Below are 25270 nucleotides of genomic sequence, written 5' to 3'. Positions count from 1 at the left end.
CTTTTCGGTCTCGTATGGGCGGCGGACGAGGGGCGAAGAGCCTCGGCCTCTCAAGGCCTGGTGCCCCGCAGCCTCGCCTCTACCCGGGGCTCCACCACAGACCCCTTTGTGTTCCTGCCCCCGCCCCGGAGGCGCCCCAGCCGGCGGCGCTGAGTTCCCTCATTGGCTCAGCCGACGACTTCATCGATTGGCTCCCTTGTCGTCCAGCGTGAGCCGCTTCTTTCGCTACTATTGGACGCCCGAGCCGCCTTTCAGGCCGCCGCGCGAGGTGATTGCCCGGCCGCTCGGAGTCCCTGGAAGCAGTTCCGGGAAACCCCGCGTGCTGCCGGGATCGCATCTCTGTCCATGAGGGGGGGAGGGGGTGGCGCGCGCGCCATTTCTAGTCGTTTTCAAAGCGCCTCGCGCTGATTCTCACGGGCCCGGCCGGCGGCCCCAGCTCTGCCCTGGTGAGTCTCGCGCCGGCCCGTGGGGGGAGGGGCCGGGAGCCCCGATCCGACCCGACCGGGCCCATCCCGGGCTCGGCGCCTTGGCCCCAGTTTCGTTTTCGCTCCGAGGCCCTAGGGTGGGGGTGGGGATGGGCTGGGGGCGGCTTCGGCCTCGTCCGGCCGCGCAGCGGAGGGCCTAGCCCCGCCGAGGCGCCTCCTCGCCCTTGCTCATCCTCCCCCCGCCCCTCCAGCCCCCGGTCCGCGGTCCTGCCCGCCGGGCACCGTCCGCGCGGCCTGCCGGGGACTGCCGTGTTTTTCCCGCCTCCGCCCGCTGCTCCACGCGGCCGGCCCGGCCCGCGGCCTCAGACGCCCGCGGCCCCCTTCGCTTCTCTCCTCTGGAGCCGCTTCGCTGTCGTCTCGGCCGGCCTAGCCACGAGTGGGATGTGTTGCTGAACGGGACGGGCATGAGGGGGTGGGGTGGGCAGAGGGCGGGATGCAAACCCGGGGTTACCTGAGCCGGGAGAAAACTTTTGTGCGAGCTGGAGCCCGAGGGCCGATTTGTGTAGGAAGCCTCCCTCCCCTCCCCCACTCTGCATGCTGCGAGCCGAGATTTGAAGGAAAAAATGACTACTAGAGGCCATGAAACTTAGGCTTCAAGCGGCGCCTGAGATACATAATTCTAAGAATGTCTTAGGCGCACTAAATTGGAAAGGCGATTCTTTTTCTTATACGGTAGTAACTGTGTTGCCAAAATGTAAAACTTAAGGCCAAGGGGTTCTTGAAAAGCTCAGTCCTTTCACACTGGATTTTTGCTGTCCTTAAGAGGCTGAATTTATGTCTCATGAGTCAGTCGTAGGATAAGGGCTTTGACACTCCTAACCCCTGAGATACCCGTTAGTTTTCATTTCGTTGGTTCTTTTAAAGCCCGTCTCTTAATATGAAGAATTTGCACAGAGATGTTCAGAAAAAGTCAGGGAGGGGCTAGTGCTGACTTCCCAAATCTCCCAGCAGCCCTTTAAAATCTTATTTAAATGTCTATTTTTTGCAAAAATGCTTAGATCAAATGACTCCAGTCACAGTGTATTTGCTGCATCCAGAAATATGGTTTGGCTGTGTGGCATTGTGTTGAATTGACACAAGTTTTAAACGGTCTCATATGACATAAAAGACTTTTTTAAAAATGAGCACATTGTATTTGGCTCGAAGAGAGAGGTTTTCCTTGATCTGAAAGGTTTTATTTTCTGGAATCTAATTATTTTACTTTTTTTTGTTAAAGTTTACAAACTTTTTGACAATATCAACCAATTTTAGAATCAACTTGTAGGAGAGCCTTTGCAATGAAATGGTAGTCATAAATATTTCTGTCTTGTGCTTAATACACAACTTGTCTTTTTGCTTTACACATACTTAAAAAAAAAAATACCACCTTAGCAGATGTTCATTGAACTTTCCTGTTAAAAATTTGCTTTCTTTCTGTGACTAATAGTATTCCCAGGTGCAATACTGTTAAGGGTCTTGTGATACTGAGAACTTTTGAGTTCTTATGATCTTATGGTTGTATTTGGGGGTGGGGGAGCATGGGAAAACAGAACTATAGAGATTTTGGACTTTAGAGTGCATCTTTATAGAAATAGGTTGTATTAATCAGTAAACGTATTCATCTTACACTGTAAGTAGTTTCTTGATGAAAAGTGTGCCAGTTTGAATGTTTTCGTTTTTGCCAATTCATCAGAATTTGAGGCTTGCCTTGAGAAACATTTCTCCACCCAAAGTTTAACGAGAGTCTGCGTCTGTGTAGACCTTGGTGGGCTATCAGGTCTTAATGTTTTGTAATCATAAGAAGTCATGATACTTATCTTATTTTCAGAATAACCCTTTCTGCATTTTCCTCTCTTCCTGCGCTCTATTACCTCGTTCCCCTTGGTCTTCCTTTTTCATTAACTTCAGCCAAATATCAGTGGACTTTGAAATGAAAAGAAGTTGTTTTAGGTCAGAAAACTGCACCTGGTGCATTTGCACAGTGGTTGTAAGCAATCTGGAAGTGTGGTTATCTTGCGGGTTTTAGTGCTTTTTAGGAAGCTTGTATTTTCTTTATAGCTGATTAGGTACCTTGAGGTTCATCAAGAAAAGTAGGCTTCTTCTTGAGATCCACCTTCATGTCCTCTATTTCAGTATTTGTTGCAGTGTCTTTATTCTGCTGCTTATTATCTTCATCACATTCACCACAGACAAGTGCACTTTAATTCCCTGTCTTTTGAGGCAGTATAGAGACTGGCCTTGTATGGTTTTATTATCTAATCTCTCTCTTCAGGGAGTTGGTCCATTTCAGTGTTATATACAGGTTGAACATACAAAATAATTTGGGTAGGTTAATCTGGGACATCTGACCTAAGTTTACCCTCATTGGGTAATGTTTGTTGAAACTATTTGGAAGAAGTTAGCTGTCTATTCTTCGATACGTTTTTGCAGCTTTATTTTACTGATATGAAAAATTCAGTATATACTCATGATTTTTTTTTTTTTTTTAAAGACGCACCCTCAATTGTAGCTCACTTCGTATTTTACGTGGACTTAAAACAATCGTTTAGCTTTTAAACTTGGTCATTTTTTCTTTTAAATCTGTGAATGGGAATAGCAAATTAATTTTAGAACAAAAATTAATGTCAAGTTGTGTTTTTTTTTTTTTAAGTGAGGCGGAGAAAACCCAAACCAGCATGTTGAAGTAGAGACAGCAGTGCATTTATCTCACACCTATCCTAGATTTGAAGCAGAACTAGGAAAATTTGAAAGTCCTTAAACCTTGATTAAGTGGTCTGTGGGTGTTCATTCTGTTTCTAAATCAAACTTTTAAAAACTGTGTAAGAATTGAGAGCTGATGGGCTTTTTAGGATTTTGTGGTGATTTGTTGATATGCTTGTCAGGACACAACAGCTGCTTTTGTTAATCAGCAATTCTACCTTCAGTAAATTCAAGCCTTTTTTTTAACCCTGTGTACATGAAGTTCCTTAAAGATCTAATGCTTCCATGTACATTTCCTATGGTTTTACAGGATTATTGTTGCAAATTTAGGTCAGATACATCACAAAAAGGCATATAATATTATTTTGATAGAGTTTATTAGCAGCATGTATACAAATTAGTTTAGATAAATCATGCATTGTCCTACAAACTAGTTATTTCTGGCTTAATGTAATATAGCTCCTGAATTTTTTCCAGCAGCATAATAAAATGGCTAATCAGGTGAATGGTAATGCGGTACAGTTAAAAGAAGAGGAAGAACCAATGGATACTTCCAGTGTAACTCACACAGAACACTACAAGACACTGATAGAGGCAGGCCTCCCACAGAAGGTGGCAGAAAGACTTGATGAAATATTTCAGACAGGTATAATATGCATTTCTTGTTTCTGACTGGTTATGAAAGTGAGGGCAAACCACTTTGAATTTTATAGATTTTTTTTTAAGGTTAAATAATACTTATTGTTTCTGATCTATGTAGAGCTGAATGTTTGTTACTTTCCCTTCATTGAGGGCATATTGGGTTTGACTTTGATATTCTTATTTCATTATTTTGAAGCCTTCTTAGTGTTGAATATGCAGTCTTAGTTGTTTCAGAACAGTACATCAATTTGTCTTAGATTTACCACCAATTAAAATGTATGTTTCAGCATACCAAATTTTACATTTTTTTCTTAATCTAAATCAGTCATCATTTTGCTTTTACTTTTCTACTTTTAGCTTCTTAAAGTGATTGTTAAATTAGCTTAGGTCTGATTAGGTGGCATAATAAGAGGACTGGTTAGACTGTATTGTCTGAAACGATAATAAATGTCAGACTCCTTGAGAGTTTGTGGCCTGTCTAGTTTCTAATAGACAAAAATCCACATCTCTCAGTAATCTGGAAGTGTTCGGTTTGTAACAGCTGCTTTTTAAAAAAATCTAGAAGTCCCATGGATAAGTGCTTAAGCAAATTTGAATATCTTAATATGGTCGGTTGTAAGCGGTTTGAAGTTTTAAAGAGGGAGAGAAATATTTACCCTTAGGGAGTGTTGTTCATAAATAAATGTGTCCTCCCCCTTTGGGGCCATAGATGGAAACTTTCTTCCTCTGTGTTTTGTGTGCCTATCCAGATTCTGGGAGAGAGAATTGAATTGTCTCACAAATGTGTCTTAAGTACTGTAGTAACAAATATCTGTTTTTTTGTCCTTAAATTTTTTTTTCAAATCTGAGACGCTTAGGATAATTTTAGACGTTAAAATGACTTCCTAAAAATGACTCCTGGGTGATGGTTCCATTTGAAAATCAGTCCTCGGGAACTTCCTGTGATATTCTGCCATAGAGAATTGGCAGTGATTTGCTCAGAGATGCTCTCTTGTAGAGTGTTTTGTTATTGATAAGAGGCTGATGGTTTGGGTGTAGGGTTGGATTGACAGAATGGATCGATGGGTGTCCTGAGTTGTGGCTTTGGGTGGTGGTAATGGAATTTTGAAGTAAGGAAACTCCACATATTTAGTCATGCTCATTTTGAGCTTTTAAAATAAACATGGCAACATTTTCTTAAAGTAACTTTACAAATGGCATTATGTAAAATATATTTACTGTATGGAATAAAGTTCTTTTTTGCTTTATCAAAATGGAGTCACTTTTGATGTTAGTTCATATGGACTTGGGGTTTTAATTTGCCAAATATTTCCATTTTACATTGGATCAATTCTGAAATATATTCTTTATAGAGTGAGAAATACAACACAAACTTAACAGACTTAAGAAATTACATTTCAAACTGAGTAGATGTTCTGTGTGCAGTTAATATACTATATGTATAGAATGCAGTGCAAATATTTTCTGTATAGTTTACTTGTACGTCCATAGTAAATTCCTTAATGCCATTTGAAAAAAACAGTCATTATTGACAATGTTGTGAATGCCACAGCATCTTTTAAACCTCAGCTTGACACATCAGAACAAAAAAATGCCTTAAAATATGACTTTCAGAATTGATTAATCAAGCTGCACTTGCATTTGTAGAAGAGTTTAAAATTATGCCTTTCCACATTCTGATTGCAGCAAAGTAGATGCTCAGATAAACAAATGCATTTCATTTTCTCTTTGGTGCTAAGGAGGAAAAGCCTTTGATACCTTTTGGAGAGTGGAAAGAATTAGTTAGTAAAAATGGTTTCTCTTTTTTTTCTCCCACCTCTTGTGGTTAGCAACAACTACAACAGTCCATATAATTTGAAGATTGATCCTTGGGGAATACAGTGTATGCTTACCACTCTAACATAAATCAGAATTTGTTATATTAATGCTTAATCTGTAGTACACTCTGTACATCAGATTTAATTTCCAAGCCTTAAGGAGGGGAGGGGAAGTGGGGCTAGGATTTTTGTGGGGTTTTTGTGGGATGTGGGGATTGAAATTCATGTTTATAGGGATTGAAATTCATGTTTGACATTTTATCTTTTATTTTCATATTTGTACTCTTGACCTTTTTGTGTAGTATTTGTATAGCTTCCTATGTGCATATTAAATGAAAATGTAGTTTGTTAGTAATAGTACTGAATATAACAATTCTTGATTAAACATTGATAGCACAGTTAGGTTATCCCTTTTGTTGCAATAACATTACCCCTTCTCAATTTAATTTTTAGGATTGGTAGCTTATGTCGATCTTGATGAAAGAGCAATTGATGCTCTCAGGGAATTTAATGAAGAAGGAGCTCTGTCTGTACTACAGCAGTTCAAGGAAAGTGACTTATCACATGTTCAGGTAAGGCCATTAACTAGAAATGCCTTTGAACAACTGATGATGAGAAATTACTTTACCATTACTTTTTTTTGAAGAGAAGTGATGTTTTTTTGTGACTACCTCTGCTTCTGTTAAAAAAAAAAAAAAAAAAGACCTTTTCTGGCAGAGTTCTCAGAAACACAACTGTAAAGTAAAATCTCTCCCCACTTCTTTGCAGTAAGTTACTTTAAAAACTCAAAATCAAAGTCAGGGTTTGCTGATTGTTATTACTAGGCTTTTATGGGTTTAGGTTACTCAGATTTTAAACATTTTTGGGTTATCTGATCCTGTTTTATTATCTTGGAGGAAAATAATGTAGGTAGGAGGAATAGTTTTGGAATGTCTGGCAAAGATAGTCCAGATGCATTTGAATATCAACAAATGGAAGACTGTTTTGCCAGTGTGGAAGGTAAGCTCCCTGAGGTCTTGGCTGTCTTATTGTGGTCTGCTCCAGTCTCTGGCACATAGTAACCACTCAGCAAGTATTTGTTGAGTGAATAAATGAGTAAATATTTTGTTAAAATTCTGGTCTTTTGAAATTGTAAATTAATTACATATTTGACCCTTCGATGATTCCTGGTGATTCCTTTTCATTGAATTACTTGTATGTTCTAGAACAAGAGTGCATTTTTATGTGGAGTTATGAAGACCTACAGGCAAAGGGAGAAACAAGGGAGCAAGGTGCAAGAGTCCACAAAGGGGCCTGATGAAGCAAAGATCAAGGTAAAACTTGACTCGGGTCTTTGTAATGGTAATAAGTTTAATGATGAGATTGAATGTTTCTTTTCATATTTCCTAGAAACAGTTTTCATTGTTCCACTTTTTTTTTTTAAGCTAGTGTTTAGGAATGAGATAATTTAAGGTAAATTACACAAGAATTTGGGGGGCAAACATTCAGTTGTATATTTGGTGAAAAACCCTAATTCAGACCCTTGCCTCATTACTTGTTCTGGCTGTGAATGATACATGGTTATTGATGCTTCTGATAATAGCTTTTCAGATTGACTCAAGTCATGTCTCTTGGTTTGGTTTCTTTCTAAATAAGCACTTTGTCTCTTTCTCTCTCTTTTTTTTTTTTTTTGGTGAAGAGGTGTTTTATAACTGCTTTACTCCTGAATTTCTGTTTATCTCAGTTTCATTATTTGTAAACTGGGCATAGTAATAGTACCTATTCCCATAGAGTTATGAGGATTAAAGGAATTAAGATATGTCAAGTGCTTAGAATAATGCCTGGAATGTGGCAAGAACTGTGTAACTAGCACCAATTACTATTATTATTGTTTAGATCAACTACTCTGCAAGATAAATATAGGGCTTTTGGTGAAAGACTAGTGAACCTCATTCCTTAGTTAAGGGGATATTGACGTTTTGCCACAGTGATAGACTTCTCAAATTGAAATATTTTATTTAATGAAGTTGTTTGTACAGTTTTGTTTTAGACAGGAAGTAGAACTTGTAGTTCCTGTCATATAATAGTTTACGTAGAGCTCCTTTGTACCCTTTTCCCTCATCTGTAAAATGGCATAACCTATTCTTGTATTTTTAAAATAAATACATGAAAATTCCATTTGACATAAACTTACTAGTGTGTATTGAATAGGCCTGTGTTATTTCCCCAAAAGTGGATATTTGCTTTTGATAAGTATATATTGTATATGTGATATGTGTATATTACATATTAGACAAGTAATGTTTAAATATGTAATACATTTTTTGTATGTATATTATATATTACATGTATTTCTGTGCTTAAAATTAGAGCAGCTCTTTTTGAGTCAAAGGTAGAAAAATAGAGACCCTAAGGTAACTCTGGAATCCCAGGGTTCCTCCAGCAATACTTTTGAAGCCACTAAACTTGATGATGTCTAAAATCTCTTGTTGTTTTGACATTGTGTATAGATCTTCATCAACTTAGGATGGGTTTATCTGGACATTGATGAAAATATCCTTAGTCGAAAGTATACCTAATGACACTTAACCTGCCAAACATTATAGCCTAGTCTACCTTAAATGTGCTTAGAAAACGTATATTAGCCTATAGATGGGTAAAATCACCTCTAACACAAAGCACATTTTATAGCGAAGTGTTGGATGTCTCGTGTAATATACAGAGTTCAGTACTGACAGTGAAAAACAGTGATTGGTATGGATCCAGAATGGTTCTAAGTGTATTGGTTGTTTACCCTTGTGATTGAGTGGTTGACTGGGAGCTGAGCCTCCCTGATGCAGCCCAGCATCATGAGAGTATTGTCCTGCATATTGCTAGCCCTGGAAAAGATCAAAAATTAAAATTTGAAGTGTGGTTTCTACTGAATGCGTATCACTTTCATACCATCCTGAAGTCGAAAAATCGTAAGTTGAGTCATCGCAAGTTGGGGACCATCTGATTTTTAAACATGAAGTGTAAAATTCTCCCCTTTTTAGGTAGATTGCATTTTTTTTTCCATTGTGTCTGTGCTGTTGGCCTCTCATATAAATACAAACCCTTAAGGGCAAGAACATTACCTTCTTTTCTACAGTCCCTCTTTAATACCTAATATAATGTTGTGAAGAAGGTTGGTAGTCAGGAAACGTAAGGTTTTGTCTTTTGAAACCTGAGTATACTCATTTGGTAATTGCCAAATATTTTGAGTTTGTGTTGTATGAGAAATGGTCTGGTTCTTATAGAGCTTATGATCTAGCAGAAGTACAAAACAAAAGGATTAAACAAAATAAAGGTTAAATTACTTGACTAATAGAAAGTCACAGGAAGATGTGAGGAATAGTGAATGAGAGAAGCTGCATGAAGGAGGTAGGACTTCTGATTAGAGAACATTTTATTTGAAAAGAATCACAGGTAGGTAGCTGGTATGTAAAGGGAACAAGTTAAGGAAAGCTCTCATTGAAGTAGAGGAGAATGCAAAACGAGGACTACTGCAGTATAGAAATATGAATAGGTAGCCTGGGGTCAGCTTATGTCACATTTGTAATAATCTGCCCCGTTTTTCTGTTCTCATTCATATCAAAAAATTGTGTGCTTAGAGATTTAATTTGTCTACAATTCTTTCCATTAAATGTATGGAAAGGAGCAGTAAAATGAAGTGGGAGCAACACGTGTGAGTGATACCAGTGGGAATTTTGACGTTATTTTACCTAAGATACATAGCCTAGGATGTTGGGGTATCTTTTGGAAAAGATAATATACTGATGTGTGATATAATATTCAAGTATAAACAGATGTATAATTATCTTTAGGCATTGCTTGAGAGGACTGGCTATACTCTGGATGTAACCACAGGACAGAGGAAGTATGGTGGTCCTCCACCAGACAGTGTGTACTCTGGTGTACAACCCGGAATTGGAACAGAAGTAAGTGTTCTTCGGCTGTTTGCTGAAATCTTTCCAGTTTGTAAATTATTCTGTCTATTGTATGATGGGGAAGAGTAGATGATTCTTTTTAAAGTGTAGCTATAATTATTTTCTTAGGATATCCATTTGTATTTTACTATAGTCCTAAGCAAGGAGAACCATGTGACTAGTAGATATCCAAACACTCTGTAAAGGAATGTAGAGTTCTTGGAACTGGTTGCTAAAATCATGCAACCAGCAACACACCATTTTAGGTGCTTGGGTTGAGGTTCCTAAAAAGAAACAGTTGCTTTATTCTTTTTTTGTTTTATGTCCGTAATTCTGAACAGCTCTTGTCCTCCCTCCTTGACCCTCGTCCCTCCTTGACCCTCGTCCCTCCTTGATCCTCCTCCCACCACATAAAAGGTACTCAGTATTTGCTGAGAGATTTATTGATGGGAGTGGGTCACACAAGGAAAGGATGTAGGATCAGATAAAAGGTTGATCGAGTACATTGGTCTGTCATTGAACAAAGAAGCAATTTCTGCTCCATCTGTGCCTTCATAAAGGTTTCTTCATATACCTTTGTGTTAGACAATTCTAATCCTTTATTTATTTATTTATTTTAAGATTTATTTATTTTAGAGAGAGAGTGCACGCTCACATGCACGCATGGGGAGGGGGGTAGGTAGAGAGAGGGAAAGTCCCAAGCAGACTCCCGTGCTAGTGCGTAGCCTGATGGAGGGCTTGATGTCACAACCCTGAGATTATGACCTGAGCCAAAACCAAGAGTTGGGCTCTTAACCCACTGCACCACCCAGGCGCCCCACCAGTTCTGATCCTTTAAATGGTAAAAACTGTGTGCCAAAATATAAGTGTACAGCAAGGTCTTTTCTTTCTGGTGTCTTTCAGGTAGCCAAAAGAAAAGATTATTATTTCTAGTTTGTGAAATAAGACGTCACCAGTTAACTAACTTTTTAGATTTATATCAGAAGTAATTCCAGTGTATTCTCTGTATAGAATAGAGTTTACATTCATTGGTCTTTGTGCCCTGAACTTCCTTCAAGCATTATTATAGTTAATATTCTATTTCTTAATATTTAGTGGTATTAAAAGGGACTCTAAGCATTTTTATTTTTCATGATAACCTAAATCAGCTATGTATTATTGTTTTGAGTCTCTTAAAAAAAACTATAAATTATTTCATGTTGCATAATTATTGTAGAGTTAGAATTGGACTGTGAGCCATCTAAGTTTGTTATAGGAGCAAATGTCATTGAAACATAGTATACAAGTGAGTAGTAGTTTGGTCTTTTTTCTTTTTAAGATTATTTATTAATGGGGCGCCTGGGTGGTTCAGTCGGTTAAGCGTCTGCCTTCGGCTCAGGTCATGATCTCAGGGTCCTGGGATCGAGCCCCACGTTGGGCTCCCAGCTCAGTGGGGAGCCTGCTTCTCCCTCTCCCTCTCCTTCTCCCTGCTGCTCCCCCTGCTTGTGCACTCGCTCGCTCTCTCGCAAATAAATAAAATCGTTAAAAAAAAAAAAAAGATTTTTTATTTTTAAGTAATCTCTGTACCAACGTGGGGCTCATACTCACAACCCTGAGATCAGGAGTTGCACTCTACTGACTGAGCCAGCCAGGTGCCTCAAGCCGTCCTTCATTTTTAATGTTCTAGTTAGATTGTGAACCCTTTCAAATCTACATTTACATTTTATTAACTTTTAAACAATATAGAAATATAGTTCAACTTTCTTACTTGAACTGCTACGTCATAGGTATTTTTTTTCTGAATGGTTTTAAATTTTCTTACCTAAAACCCTCATATAAAATAAATACAATTACTCTTTCACTTCTTATTTAGAGGCAGCCTACAAGAGGGAAATATGTATGTTTGAAAAAGTTATCTGTAGTATACCATTCAGCATGTGATACCCTCATTAGTATTTATCAGTTACTACATTCATCTTAGTCTTGTTTCTTTAGTTATAAAATCCTTAGGAATAAAAATTAACTCTGTATAATATTGTTAATGTTCTTTCCAATGCCCAGTATAGCCTAGTATCAAATTAGTTGGTTGTATCTATTTCATAATTATAAAAATGAACTTTTTTAGCCCATTAGATTGGTTTTATTGAGCTCATTAATGGAGACTTGTTTTATATAGGTAAGAAAGGAGTTTGTTAGTACTCTTCACATTTCGCTGAAAGTATTTAAACAGTTTAATAGGATAAACTATTTTGAGTATCCAATTAGAAACAAAGTTGGTATCCTAATTATAAAATATGCATATTCTCTTACATTGCATTGTGTCTTTAGGAGAAAGATGCATTTTCCTGTATATTAGATACCATCGCATACAGCAAATAACTTTGCCGTGAAATCCCTATATGAGCCTAAGCCACTCCTGTCAAGCAGTTCGTTACAACAAAATCTTAGTGTAAAGGTTTGGATTCTTCCCATAAAGTTAAATTCCATGAGATTTGGCCTATATTTGTTAAAAATTAAAGTATTGTTTTTTTTTTTTTAAAGATTTACTTATTTTAAAGCCAGAGCATGTGGGGGAGGGGCAGAGGGAGAGAATCTTCAAGCCAACTTCACGACCCATGAGATCATGACCTGAGCCAAAACCAAGAGTGGGACGCTTGACCAACTGAGCCGCCTAGGTGCCCCTAAAATTACTTTTTAAAAAATCAGAAAAATAGGTTTTTAATATATTGGGTTGCTGATTTAATAAATAAATTGGTTTTAGTTGGTGTCATTTTTTGATGCTGTGAGGTTTAAGTTGTTCTTTTATATTTCACTACAGTCATTAAAAAATTTTAGGTCTTGATTGAGGAAGTTGAAGTGAGGGTCCGTGCCTGAGTCTGACAATATTAAAGTTACGAGAAGACCGAGGTTTCATCTTGGTAAAATCTACTGTAAATTAATCCTATAAAGGAGCACTCCTTTGCATTGTTTCTAAGCATTGTCCTGAGATAAGAAATATATAAGAAAGCTAGGTATTAATTTTGAAGTGTATTTTTTAGTGTGTCTGGGCCCTCAGGTCTAGTCTGCTTATAGTATCTTTGTATTCTTCAGCTGGCATTGTAAAACTGTTTGGGGAAGCAGCCTCTGTTTTTATTTGTTTCCAATATAATAAGCACTTATCTTTTTAAAGAGCACAGCACTGGTGTTTTGTAGAGGAATTCAAAGGAAATGGTCGATTGAAATTTAATTCTTTGGTATTTTAACTAATGGAAGTGTTAGAGAACCTGTGTATTTAACAGAGATGTAAAAGTATATGACTTAGTAGTACCTGAACGGACTTACGTATGAGGAAAAGCTGCTGTGTTTGCAAAGTAGCAAATAGGAGCTGGATAAGGGAAGAGCCCTAGTAGATGCTCAAAAGACTATGTTGCACTGCCTGTTAACTCTCTTCCTTCCAGAGCCTCAAAGGGCTTTCTCTATTACTGTTGAAGTATTTGATGGTTAGATAGTAGACAGCCAAAACTTTTTCAAGCCTTGATGCTTAGTGAGTAAAGAAAGAACTGGTTGTTACGGTATTCATTAGATTCTGTGGGTCTAATAGGGGCGGGGGCGGGGGCGGGGGCGGGGAGGCTCACCTGCATGTATGCCTGCGGGCTTACTCCACACAGTTCATACGGAGCCAGAATGGCTCAGGGACCAACGAATTCATAAAAGGAGAACAGTTTTATTTCATTTTAGTTAATTAAAAATTGAGCTTAGAAACTTTTAAAGGAATCATGCTTAGTTTTGAATGCTGTTTATTTTTTGCCTTTTTAAGTTACTTATATGTCCTGGGTTAAACTGATCTTGAAATGAAGCCATCTCCGGCTTCTCAGTAAATCAGTATTTTTAGCCTGTTTCTTCTTGAATCCCAGGGATTATCATATTGGGGACTTTGTTGACCACAGATTTGTTGATGTTTCTTCTAAAGTAAAACAGTATTCTTATGGAAAATCTGTAAGTTGGACTTCTAACATTCAAATGATACTTTGGAGTATACAAGGAACTTGGCTCTTATGAATCCTGTATGTAAAGTGATTAAACAATCATTAAATTACTTTTTCTGAAAATACAGGTTTTTCACGTTAGGTTTGCTTAAGGAGGCAAACCTGTCTGTTCTAAAAATACAGGCACAAGTGTTACATAAGTAGTGTAATAACCTGGCACTTAGCTTCCTCACTTAGCTGTGTGTCAGGTGTATTTTCACAGTGCCACTTTATGTGCTCTTTGCTTTATGTGTTTTTATAATGGGTATGGAAGAAATAGGGTTAGTGAATAATGTAATTATGAAGCACCATTGCATTATGTTAATGGAAGTAGTATGAAGCAGAATTTGCTTCCCAGAACAGTTTTTAAATGTTCAAATACAAATACCCTCAAGTACAAAAACACTGTCCGACTGGGCCAGAGAGCTTAGCCACACCAAAAAATACATTTCAAAACGAATACCGATTATCCTTGTATATTTATTTTGTCTCAGGACATCTTTTATCCGTAGTTTTTTTAGCGCTGTGCCCTGTTATGAATGTTCGTTTATAGGATTGATAAGCTGAGGCTAGTGAGAAGTGGTCAGATTCTGGATATTTTGAAGGCACATCTAACAGGATTTATTGATGAGTTGGATATGGGGGTATGAGAGGAAGGAGCCAAGGATGACTTCAAGGCGTATGACCTGAGCAGCTAGAAGGTTGGAGTTGCCATTTATTGAAATGAAGAATGCTGTAGAGAAGGGCAGATTAGCAGGATTGAAAGATCGTAATTCAGTTCTGGACATGTTAAGAATTAGATGTCTCTTAGACCTCTAAGTGGAGCTGTTGAATGAGCAGTTACTTCTATAAGCCTGGAGTTCAGGGAAGAGTTTTGGCTGGAGATTATAAATGTGGGAGGCATAAGCATCTACTTGGTATTTAAAAACCATGAGTTTTGGATGTGATCACCAAGGAAGTGTGTGTAGATAGACTAAAGGTCTAAAATCTGATCCCTGCAGCCCTCTACATTTACAGATTGGAGAGATGAGAAGGAACTAGCAAAGGGAACTGAGCAGAAAGAACCAATGAGGTAAGAGAAAAATCAGGGGTGTGGTATCCTAGAAGTCCAGCCAATACGGAGTTTTCACAGAAGGAAGGTGGTTGGTTACAACAAACTTTCCAAGTAAGAGAGGACCGTGAATTGACATTTGAATCTGGCAACATGGATGTCATCGGTGACTTTGACAAGAATGGTGGTGAAAGCCATATTTGGAGAGGATTCAAGAGAGTGGGAGGCAAGGGATTTGAGATACGAAGTACATACAGCTCTTTTGAGCAATTTTGCTAAAAAGAGTAGAGAAATGGGATAATAACTGGAAGGTGTGTCATAGTCAAGATGTATTTTTGTTTTCATTTAAATTTTAAGTCTAGGGGCGCCTGGGTGGCTCAGTCATTAAGTGTCTGCCTTCGGCTTAGGTCATGATCCCAGGGTCCTGGGATCGAGCCCTGCATCTGGCTTTCTGCTCAGCGGGAAGCCTGCTTCTCCCTCTCCCACTCCCTCTGCTTGTGTTCCCTCTCTCGCTGTGTCTCTCTGTCAAATAAATAAATAAAATCTTAAAAAAAAAATTTTAAGTCCAGTGCCCAACTGACAGAGCCATCCAGGGGCCCCTTAAAAACATTTTTTTAAGTGAGAAATTATAATCACTTGTGTGCTAATGATCAAATTGTTGCTGGACCATGTGTCCTTGAGTGGAAGAGAAGGGATGGGATCTAGTGTTAAGTTAACAGCATGAGGTAGATGATCTTTTGAACATTAATCAAAGATAAGCAGCTATTATGTTTCAGGCACTGTGTTCAAGTTGGGAATAAAATGAGGAACAAGATTTGGGCTCTCTGCTCACATGGACATTGAACCCTTTGGATGATGTTATTCCCAGATGAAGATACTGAAATTCACTAATTAAGTTGCTCAAAGTAACTAAAATGTAGATCTGAACCCAATATAACTTAAAACTTAACGATTTCTCACATTCTCCCTGCCTTCAAGCTATCAACCCATTACTTCATGCCGCTGTCATCCCTTGCCTAGATTGCCTTGTGAACCTGACTGGGCAGCCTGTTTCTCCATACAGTCCATCTTCTACCTATTTGCCAGCCCTTTAGAACATGTCATACCTAGTCACTTGTCTGCTCAGAACCCTCTGATATCTTCCCAACACATTTGGAATAAGATGGAAACTCCTAACATGGTTTAACTTAATCTGGCCCCTCTTCTCTCTTTCCCGACACTGTCTCCTATGTGGGTCTTTTCTTCCAGTCACTGTCCTATTTGCTGTTCATCAGATACATCAAGTGTATTCCCATCTTTTCCTAGTTGTTCTTTACCTTGGGGTGCTCTTTCCTCAGATTTTTACTTAATTTTCTACCTTAGATCTCAGTTCAAATTTACCTCTTTAGGGAGACCCTCCTAACTAAAAAACAACCTCTTCCTCCTCATTTATTCCCTTTCCTTGCTTTTATTTTTCTTAGCCTTTAATACCTCTTGAAATCGTATTTATTTTTTTTAACTTTTGTCTCTATCAATAGTATATAAGCCTCATGAATGCTTAGACCTTGTTTGTGGTATTCACTGTATCTCTAGAACTTAGAAAAATACATAGCATATGAGTTCGAGGTATATGGAATTCCATGTCTCATGAAAAGTTTGGACAAGTTCTATGAGTAGGTTGGAAGTCAGTTGCTATGTAGGCTAGGTATTATTTATTGGAACAACTTCAGGCTGATACTTAGAAGATTAATTGGGTATGGATAGGAATGGGAGGGATTCAAAATAGCTGAGATTTAAGTTTATAAAAGTATTATTTCCTTGGTGATCTTGGGGGGTGGAGGGAGCAGCAGAAATTATGTTACCCAAGAGAAATGAGGAAAATCAAAGGAACTGGTTGACAAGGGTGGGTTTTACTTATTTTGATTTTTGGAAAAAAGAAACATTTGTTACAAATCTATTACATCTATGGTAGAATACTCAGGAAATAAAGAAAAAATAAAATTATAACAGTTTTTTCATGCATTGATACATCACTATTAGTACTATTCACATACACAGTCATTCATATCTATATATGCATCTATATTCAAAAAACAAAAAAATGACATTGCTATTTATTGATGATTTGAGGTAAAATTAGGACAACCAAGAGGAAATGCTTCCAAATGCAGTTGGAATTATAAAATTAGGTCTTAGGATGGAGATGTGAGAGATGACTAAATAGATATAGACTTGGGGAATGGATATGATCTTTGGAAGTGAAGGAAATACAGGGAAGATGAAATAGAGCCATAACTTTGGGAAACATGCAGACTGTTATTAGGTGAGTAGGAGAATCACCATGGAAAGGATAGGGAAATAATTAAAGGTAAAAAGACCAGGCTAGTGGAGGATTGTAAAAATTGAAGGGAAGAGAATTTGTAGGAGGCAGCATCACCAATGTTGTTGCTTACCGAGAAGGCAAGATGAGACTGAGGAAAAAAAGACTTGAATTTAGTCATTTGAAGTCCATTAGTGACATTTGGGTATGCAGCTTAGTGTTAGTGGAAGAAGCCAGTGTTGTAGTTAAAGAGAGAGCATAGATGCCAAAGGCTCTCCAGAGTGAGTTTTTGTTAGAAATACGGTTCTGTAGGGATATTGCACAGATGATGCCTTAGATGTCTTATACTTTGTAGCTGCACGGTACTAAGGATATGGTAGATGGGTTGAATAACTGCATGAGTGAAATAAAAGACATGGCCATGTGTTCAAAGCATTTGAAAGTGAAAGGAAAGATAAATGGGTAAATATTTCTTGTTTGTGTTTTGTTTTGTTATGGGAGATGTGACATGTTTGGAAGGATGTACTTAGCAAAACTGGAGAGTCAAAGAAATGAAAGTTTGCAATTATTTCCAGGAGAAGGTGGTGTGAAGAAATGGGCTTTGTTATTACTAAGGTTAAGGAGTTAACCTTGGAAAGGAAATAAATCTCTTTTTCTGCGGTATAAAGAAATAGAAATAGATTCTGAGAATGTATTTAAGGCTGAGAGGAAAGAATATGAGGAAACCACTGCCTTTCACACATGATCTCCTTGGAATGACTTAGTGAATGAGGATTGGAGACTAGAGACGGAAGGATTGAATAGCTGTTATGTGAAAATTATGCTAGGGATTCAAAAGGAGTTTTACCAGACAGCAGTGAAGGTAAATCTAATTATTTTGAAAAGGATTGTCTTAGCACAGTTATAGAGCTTAATTTAATGTCAGAAACATAATATCCAGTAATAATTTGGCCATCTTTTGGATTGCTGTTTCATTAATCAGGTCATTTTTCAGAATATGAAACGTTGATGTAGATGAGTTTCACTAGAAAATTCATCTTTAGGGACGCCTGGGTGGCTCAGTCGTTAAGTGTCTGCCTTCGGCTCAGGTCATGATCTCAGGGTCCTGGGATCGAGCCCCGCATTGGGCTCCTTGCTCAGCAGGGAGCCTGCTTCTCCCTCTGCCTGCTGCTCGCCCTGCGTGAGCGCACTCTCTCTCTCTAACAAATAAATAAATGAAATCTTAAAAAAAAAAAATTCATCTCAAATGCAGACACTGACTTAATTCTTTAAGGCTGCGTGTCGGGATGCCTGGGTGGCTCGGTCAGTTAAGTGTCCGACTCTTGGTTTTGGCTCAGGTCATGATCTGAGGGTCGTGAGATCGAGCCCTGTGTCTGGCTCCCTACTCAGTGGGGAGTCTGCTTGAGATTCTCTCCCTCTCAAATAAATAAATCTTTAAATAAAAGACTGCATGTGGATTGCAAATGTTTTAACGTAAAAGATTGTCTTTAATGTTGCCAATGTGGTGGAAGCTTGAAGAAATTGTGGTCTGATATTAAATACTGAGAAGGTTTTTGATTGTTTAGTTTTAATTTATTGTATATTTAATCCTTATTACATAATTTTTTTTAGTAATTACTTTTTTTAAGATTTATATATTTGAGGAAGAGAGAGAGAACGCACGCGGGGCAGAGGGCAAGAGAAACTTAAGCATGCTCCATGCTGAGCATGGAACCTGCCACAGGGTTCAATCTCACGACCCTGAGATCATGACCTGAGCCAAAATCAGGAGTCAGACACTTAACTGATTGTGCCACCCAGGCACCCCTAGAATCGAGAAAACTTGAGGAAGACCACTACAGTCTTTATTCAGTTATTGTTTTTATAAAAATGCAGGTATATTTCCCAAAGATACATACATGTATCCTTTATTCTGTGTTTTTGTGAAACTATAAAAATAAAAAATTTAGAGTTGTTTGTACAGATTTTGCACACTCTTAATCATTTTCCATTTTTCAGTATAGAATATTGTTCTGTGTTAATGACCCTAAGGTCATGATAATAAACATTAGGGTTAACTCCTAAAGATTCACATTGTCCTCATTCCTCCTTATCTTTGTGCCCGTAGCCCCTTAGAAGAAAGGTTGTTAGGCTTTATGGCTCTAAAATGCTTACATTGGGGTTCTAATACAGAGATTTTATTTCAGGTCTTTGTAGGTAAAATACCAAGAGATTTATATGAGGATGAGTTGGTACCCCTTTTTGAAAAGGCTGGTCCCATTTGGGATCTACGTCTTATGATGGATCCACTGTCTGGTCAGAACAGAGGGTATGCATTTATCACCTTCTGTGGAAAGGAAGCTGCACAGGAGGCTGTTAAACTGGTATGTGATAAACAAATACCACTGTCTAGTGGCAAATCATCTCCGTTAAAAATGTTTGCAGTTAACATTGTTTCATTTTCTTTAGTTTTTTTCTTTGCATGGTTAGATGTTGGTAAAGTTGATATGTGACCTTTGCTCTATTTTTTCTGATTATAAAAGTAAAACGGAATGAAAATACCCAAGAAATAATGTGTTAGAGAAAGTCTTCCATAATTCTATTAAGTTATTTATTAGATTGGTTAGTATCTAAAGTTTCATTTGAATATTTGGCTTCTGCAGTTTTCTCTTTGGATTTTAGGCAAAAAAGGTGTGAATTGTTACTGTTAAACTTTAGGACAAGATTCTTAAAAGTGTAATGAAGGCTGGGATGGATTCTGGGGAACATAACTGGGTGACAGTGACTTTTAGGACACAATTCAGGAAATGATTGAGACTCTTCTTTTTGTCACAACCTAATCATACAGTTTATTTTCTAAGTATATGCCTGTTCTTTTCTATATTTTGTTTTCAGGCCCTTCAGTCTCCTCTGCCTTCAGTCTTTCTCTCCTTTTTCACTATTTTATAGCCCGTCTTCTGTCATCTAGTAGTTTCCTTTCACCCTTTGTGCTTAGTGGCACAGTAGTACTGCTGCGAGTAGCGGTAGGAGTCGTAACGAGTTCTGCAAAGGAGAAATGCCTTCACGCCTGTGTTGGTACAACTATGTCAGTAACTTAAAATAACCGTGTCGTTGTTTTTGCTTACTCTTGCCAGACATTTAAAAGCTTCGCTTTGTCTCGTTCCAATCCTTCTAGAATGGGTATCCTTTCACCAGGGCTTTTGGTTTCATTAATCACTTCTAAATTAGTTCCACTTCTAGCTTGACCCAGATTTTAGTTTTTATTAAGAACTTTTCCTTCCAACTTGCTTTTCCTGAGAAATTTTCAAAGCCTTATTTCCTCATTTTTGGCAATGTATGGAGATTTTTATTTTTTAATAATCACATATCTTTTAGTAAGCTAATGGGTAAGTAATGTGAAAGTCTAACAAGCTCAAGTTTATCAAGGAAACTATCACCATAGTGATTTAAATAAAGCCTTTTTAATTTCCTGTCATGTCATATAATTTTGAAGGTATTGTGTTTGATGTGCAGTTTAAAACTTTTCATGTATACGTTCAGAGTACTGTGTTTTGTGTAGAATGTGAAATTCTTCTGAATTTCTTTTTATTGATTACACATAGTTGTTGACTATTGTTATTTTGCTTTTGGCTTATGTGCATCTAATTTTATCTCCAAGAATCCTGAATGATCAGTCTTGGGTACTTTTTCTGAAATTCTCTGGAAAATTTTTCAGATAGATAACATTGAAATATGGCATAAGGTGTTTTTAAAAATAAAGTGAATAACTGAGTCATTTATATCCAGAAGAGCAGTGAAAGTTAACAAAACCAAACTAAGGTGAGAGACCGTAACAAGGTTTAAAATACACATTTTTATAATGGTAAGCATGAGGGAACTCGGTGAGTTTGTGAAGCAGGAAGTGTTTGACCTTATATTGTTGAATTTTTTAGGTTGAGATCAGTTGTCCTGAGTTTGGGATGGTTGTGGGGTATCTGGTTCTTTTCTTCCTTGCAGTGTGACAGCTATGAAATTCGCCCTGGTAAACACCTTGGAGTGTGCATTTCTGTGGCAAACAACAGGCTTTTTGTTGGATCAATTCCGAAGAATAAGACCAAGGAAAACATTCTGGAAGAATTCAGTAAAGTCACAGGTAAAACAAAAATGTATTTAGTAGAAGTTAGTTTTGGGAAATATGTGGTACTGTTTTATAAGTACAAAAAAAGGAAGTGTATATTAATCTAAAAATTTAAATCTTCAGTGTCTGAATTGCCTCCTTTCTGCTTTACAGCAGTTTGGTCTAAGCATGTTCCCTTATATCCTTAATTTCTTGGAATGTCCCCTTACTTCTGTGCCTTAATTGATCCTTAGCTTTTGCCGGAGTCTTTGCCTTGTAGCCCTCCAGTGAAGGCTTGCCAACATTCAGCGTGTTTTAGGGCCAAGAGGATGAGAGTTCTTCTCCTCCTCCTTCCTGTTGCGTTGTCTAGATCAGATTTTTCAAAATTTCCAATTCTAAATCCATGGAGTTGATTGAGAAGTACATTTTACATCACAGGTCTGTATACATTTATAACTGAAACAAAATTTAACAGAACTGTACTTTCACTTATTTTACATGATTTAGTGTGATCTTTCCTGTTCCATTTCATTTTATTTATTTATTTATTTATTTATTTTAAAGAATTTATTTATTTATTTGAGAGAGAGCACATGAGAGGGGTTAGGGTCAGAGGGAGAAGCAGACTCCCTGCCGAGCAGGAAGCCCGATGCGGGACTTGATCCAGGGACTCCAGGATCATGACCTGAGCCAAAGGCAGTCGCTTAACGAACTGAGCCACCCAGGCGCCCCATTTCATTTTTTTAAAATGTGGGCAGAGATATACTCATTCTACTTATGGTCTAAAAAACACTGATTTAGACCATTACTTCCCCTCATAAAAGCCATGTTTTTGTCCTCCAGATAAACTGTCCTTTCTCCTTCCTTGATGCTGTCATCTATTGCCTTTCTGGATTCAGTCTTTCATTAATTGAAGATTGCTTTTGGCTCATAGTCTTCCTCTTCTGTCCTAAATTGACTGATTTGTAGTACCTTTAACATGTATGTACATGGATGACTGTCCAGTCCCCTAGCCTCCTAGTTTTATGACCACCTCATCTCCAGTTCTTTACTTCAGCTCCCCCACATCCAGATCACATTCTGGATCTTGCTGCCAGAAATTCTACCCACTCCAAAATCTTGATTTCTAGCGTTCTGCTTTGTAACCACTGCCACTATCCATCACAGTTGTGTTGGTCACAGGCTCCAGATGGTGCAGTTCTTTGACCTCATCACTTTATTACCTATCAGCTCCTTTCTGACTTCTTACCCGTTTATTCATTCCTTCAGCAGGTGTTTATCCAGTGCCTGTTAAAGTGGTGGCATTGTGTTATGTGCTGGGATACAATGGTGAATAAGATCTATTTTCTGCCCTTGTAGAGCTTACATTCTGGGAAAGGAGATAAGACAAAAAAACATTAAAGAAATATTTACACGTTGTGGTGAGCCCTAAGAAGAGGGAAATAAAGGATACTAGCTAGAGAATAGCTATTATCCCTCTTTTGATGGTTATGGAAGGCTTTGCTGATAAGATGACATTTCAAGCAAGACCTGAAGAATGAGGAGGATGTAGCATAACAAAGAGCAGAGGGATGTGCATTCCAAGAGAGCAACACATGCTAAGTCTCTGAGGCAAGAAAGAACTTGGTGTATTACAGGAACTGAGAAAAGGCCAGTGTTGTTAAAATTACTGTAGAATTAGATGAAGTAGGCAAGGCTTTTGTGGACCTTGTAAGGAGTTTAGATTTAATTTTTGTAGAATGAGAAGGTATTTAAAGATCTCAAGCAGGGAGTAACGTCTGTTTCATGTTTACAGAATATTATCTCTACTGCCATATGGATAATGGTTTAGAGGGGCTTCAGAGTAGAAGCTAATCAATTAGTTGAGGCTATCACAGTAATTTGGATAGAAGATTGGACTAGGGTAATAGCTGTGAAGGTGGAAAGAAGTAGATGGGCTCTGAATTGGGTAGGGGAATAAAGGAAAGAAAGTAAAGGAAGAAATCAAGAATGAGTCTTCAGTTTCTGGCTTGAGAACCAGGAGATGGTACTGTTTATTAGGGAAGTAGAGAAGACAGATTTGGGGAGCGGTAACTGCAATTTTGGACATGGCTAAATTTGAAATGTCTTTAAGTCTGGACTAGAAATAAAATGTAAGCATTCTTAAGGATATAGATAGCTTTTAAAAATACAAACTAGCTGATACTGCCTAGAAAGAACATGTGTGGAAAGATGAGAACACGGGACTAAGAACAGGGGGACACCAATATTTAGCAATCATTTTCTTTTTTTTTTAAAGATTTTATTTATTTATTTGAGAGAGAGAGCACGAGAGAGTCAGCATGAGCTGGGGGTGGGGGGCAGAGGAAGAGGGAGAGAGAGAAGCAGACTCCCTGCTGAGCGGGCAGCTCGACGTGGGGCTCGATCCCAGGACCTCGGGACCATGGCCTGAGCTGAAGGCAGACGCTTAACCAACTGAGCCACCCAGGTGCCCCAGCAATCATTTTCATTCTTGGTAAAAACAGTAACTTTTAATTTAGATCCAAGGATGATTTTTGGTCATGATTACTTGGTTGAATGTAAGTTCTTTTCAATTAATATTAATAATTTGATTTTTAAATTCCTTGGTAGTGTTTTTATAAATTACAAGGTCATGTTGTATCAAACATTCTAAAACGTGGTAGAATTATACATCAGAATACAGTAGACCTGTTGTTTATGGCTGTACCCTCAGGACCCCCCCAAAATTAAAAAGAAACGTAAAATATTGTTTCACAATCCATATCTAACAATGCTGATTTAATTGTCTACTAGGTAATTAGGGAATCATTTTGAGGCTTCTTCAATATTTTTTGCTCTTCGGCAAATGGATTTAGGTCTGCCTAATCGCTAGATGTGTGGTGGATGCTTTTGGCTTATATATCTGGCTGTTGGTTTAACAGAGGGTTTGGTGGACGTTATTCTCTATCATCAACCCGATGACAAAAAGAAGAATCGGGGGTTCTGCTTCCTTGAATATGAGGATCACAAGTCAGCAGCACAAGCCAGACGCCGGCTGATGAGTGGAAAAGTAAAAGTATGGGGAAATGTAGTTACAGTTGAATGGGCTGACCCTGTGGAAGAACCAGATCCAGAAGTCATGGCTAAGGTAAATGCAGTTGCTTGGGATGGGGGTGAGATTATTATTTAAATTTTGTACTCAGAGTAAAGCTCAACTTTTAAAAGTTTTATGATAAATACAGATTATAGCTCTTGATCTTAATTCTAGGATCTGCTTTAATCCCAAACTTAGTAGTCTGTCTTGGTATCTAGAAATTTCTATTAATCATCCCTTTTCCTGGAGATTAAATGTGCAAAAGGAACTGAAATGGAATTCCTTAAGTATTTCCATATACACTGAGAATTTGTTTAGTGCTAGGCACTAGGAGGGATACAGAGGTTTAAAAAAAGGGTCTTGTTGAATAAAGACAGAAGTAATGTTTTTTGGAGATTATGAATTGTAATCTTCATTGACCATACTATGACTTTTATTACGTGGCCATTGATAATTTATTTAGATTTATAACTGATTTTTCTTTTTCTTTTTTGTTTCTTTTTTAAATTCATGATTAAGTTCCCTTAGACTGTCGTCTCCATGAAGAAAGGCAAAGGGTTATCATGTTTGCTATTATGTGATATTGGCAAAATATGTATGGCATGTCCTGTGGCAGGCCCTCACTTTCCTCCTAAGCCTTATGTTTGCATTGCCTTGATCTCTGCCTGGTAAATAATGGTGCCATGAGTCCTCATTGTTAGGCTTTCCTTTGGGTGATTCCTGGAATTGAAGGGACTCATCAGAGTTGCATCTCTGCTGTTTTTAGTGAATTTTTGAGTATTTTGGTGTGTCTCTTCCCTTCTTGGTGAGGCAGCAACTCTGTGATGACCATAAATTGGTGGCTGAATTCTCCTAGACTGAGAAGTCTTTCTCTGAAGCTTTTTATTCCAGGTTCTGAGCAGGTGCTCTTCACTCTAATTAGTTTGGAGTGTGATCGAGTTTTGTAGGCAGAGACATCTTCAGTTTAGAGAAGATCACTGAGAATGAACCAGAGAGGCTCTCAGATGTGCTGCTCAGTGTCTTTTTCTCATGTTCCTTGAATAGATTTGTGTTAAGGAAAGGGACTGGGAATTTAAATAGCTCTGATTTTTTTTATTTTTATTTTTTACTAACTTGATTTTAATTCCATTTGTTTTTTCTAATACAATTGTGACTTTGGGCAAACCTATTGAACTTGGATGTCCTCTTGGAGTTGGGTAAATCTGTTAAGAACCCTTAAAATTTTGAACTGCCTTGTAGA

General features: G+C 38.0%; 1 protein-coding gene across 5 annotated transcripts in view; it reads left to right on the top strand.

Annotated features, from left to right (window-relative positions):
* The first annotated feature begins 289 nt into the window (after positions 1 to 289).
* Positions 290 to 25270, top strand: part of HNRNPR (heterogeneous nuclear ribonucleoprotein R) — a 32093-nt gene continuing 7112 nt past the window's right edge. The window contains exons 1-8 of one of the 5 annotated variants that reach the window (XM_081817711.1): positions 292 to 446; positions 3645 to 3810; positions 6077 to 6195; positions 6829 to 6936; positions 9448 to 9561; positions 19069 to 19245; positions 20858 to 20995; positions 23872 to 24084. In XM_081817711.1, coding sequence (XP_081673837.1) covers positions 3654 to 3810; positions 6077 to 6195; positions 6829 to 6936; positions 9448 to 9561; positions 19069 to 19245; positions 20858 to 20995; positions 23872 to 24084 — 1026 coding nt within the window. In that variant the 5' untranslated portion in view covers positions 292 to 446; positions 3645 to 3653. Of the gene's footprint in view, positions 447 to 3641; positions 3811 to 6076; positions 6196 to 6828; positions 6937 to 9447; positions 9562 to 19068; positions 19246 to 20857; positions 20996 to 23871; positions 24085 to 25270 lie in introns of those variants that run through there. The other 4 variants (XM_081817710.1, XM_081817712.1, XM_081817713.1 and 1 more) reach the window with 4 other exon arrangements.

Source organism: Leptonychotes weddellii, chromosome 4, assembly GCF_054177405.1.
Source record: "Leptonychotes weddellii isolate Sample4059 chromosome 4, ASM5417740v2, whole genome shotgun sequence".
Classification (NCBI taxonomy): Eukaryota; Metazoa; Chordata; class Mammalia; order Carnivora; family Phocidae; genus Leptonychotes; species Leptonychotes weddellii.
The sequence above is the reverse complement of the archived record's forward strand: the minus strand, read 5'-3'. Positions and strand labels throughout refer to the sequence as shown.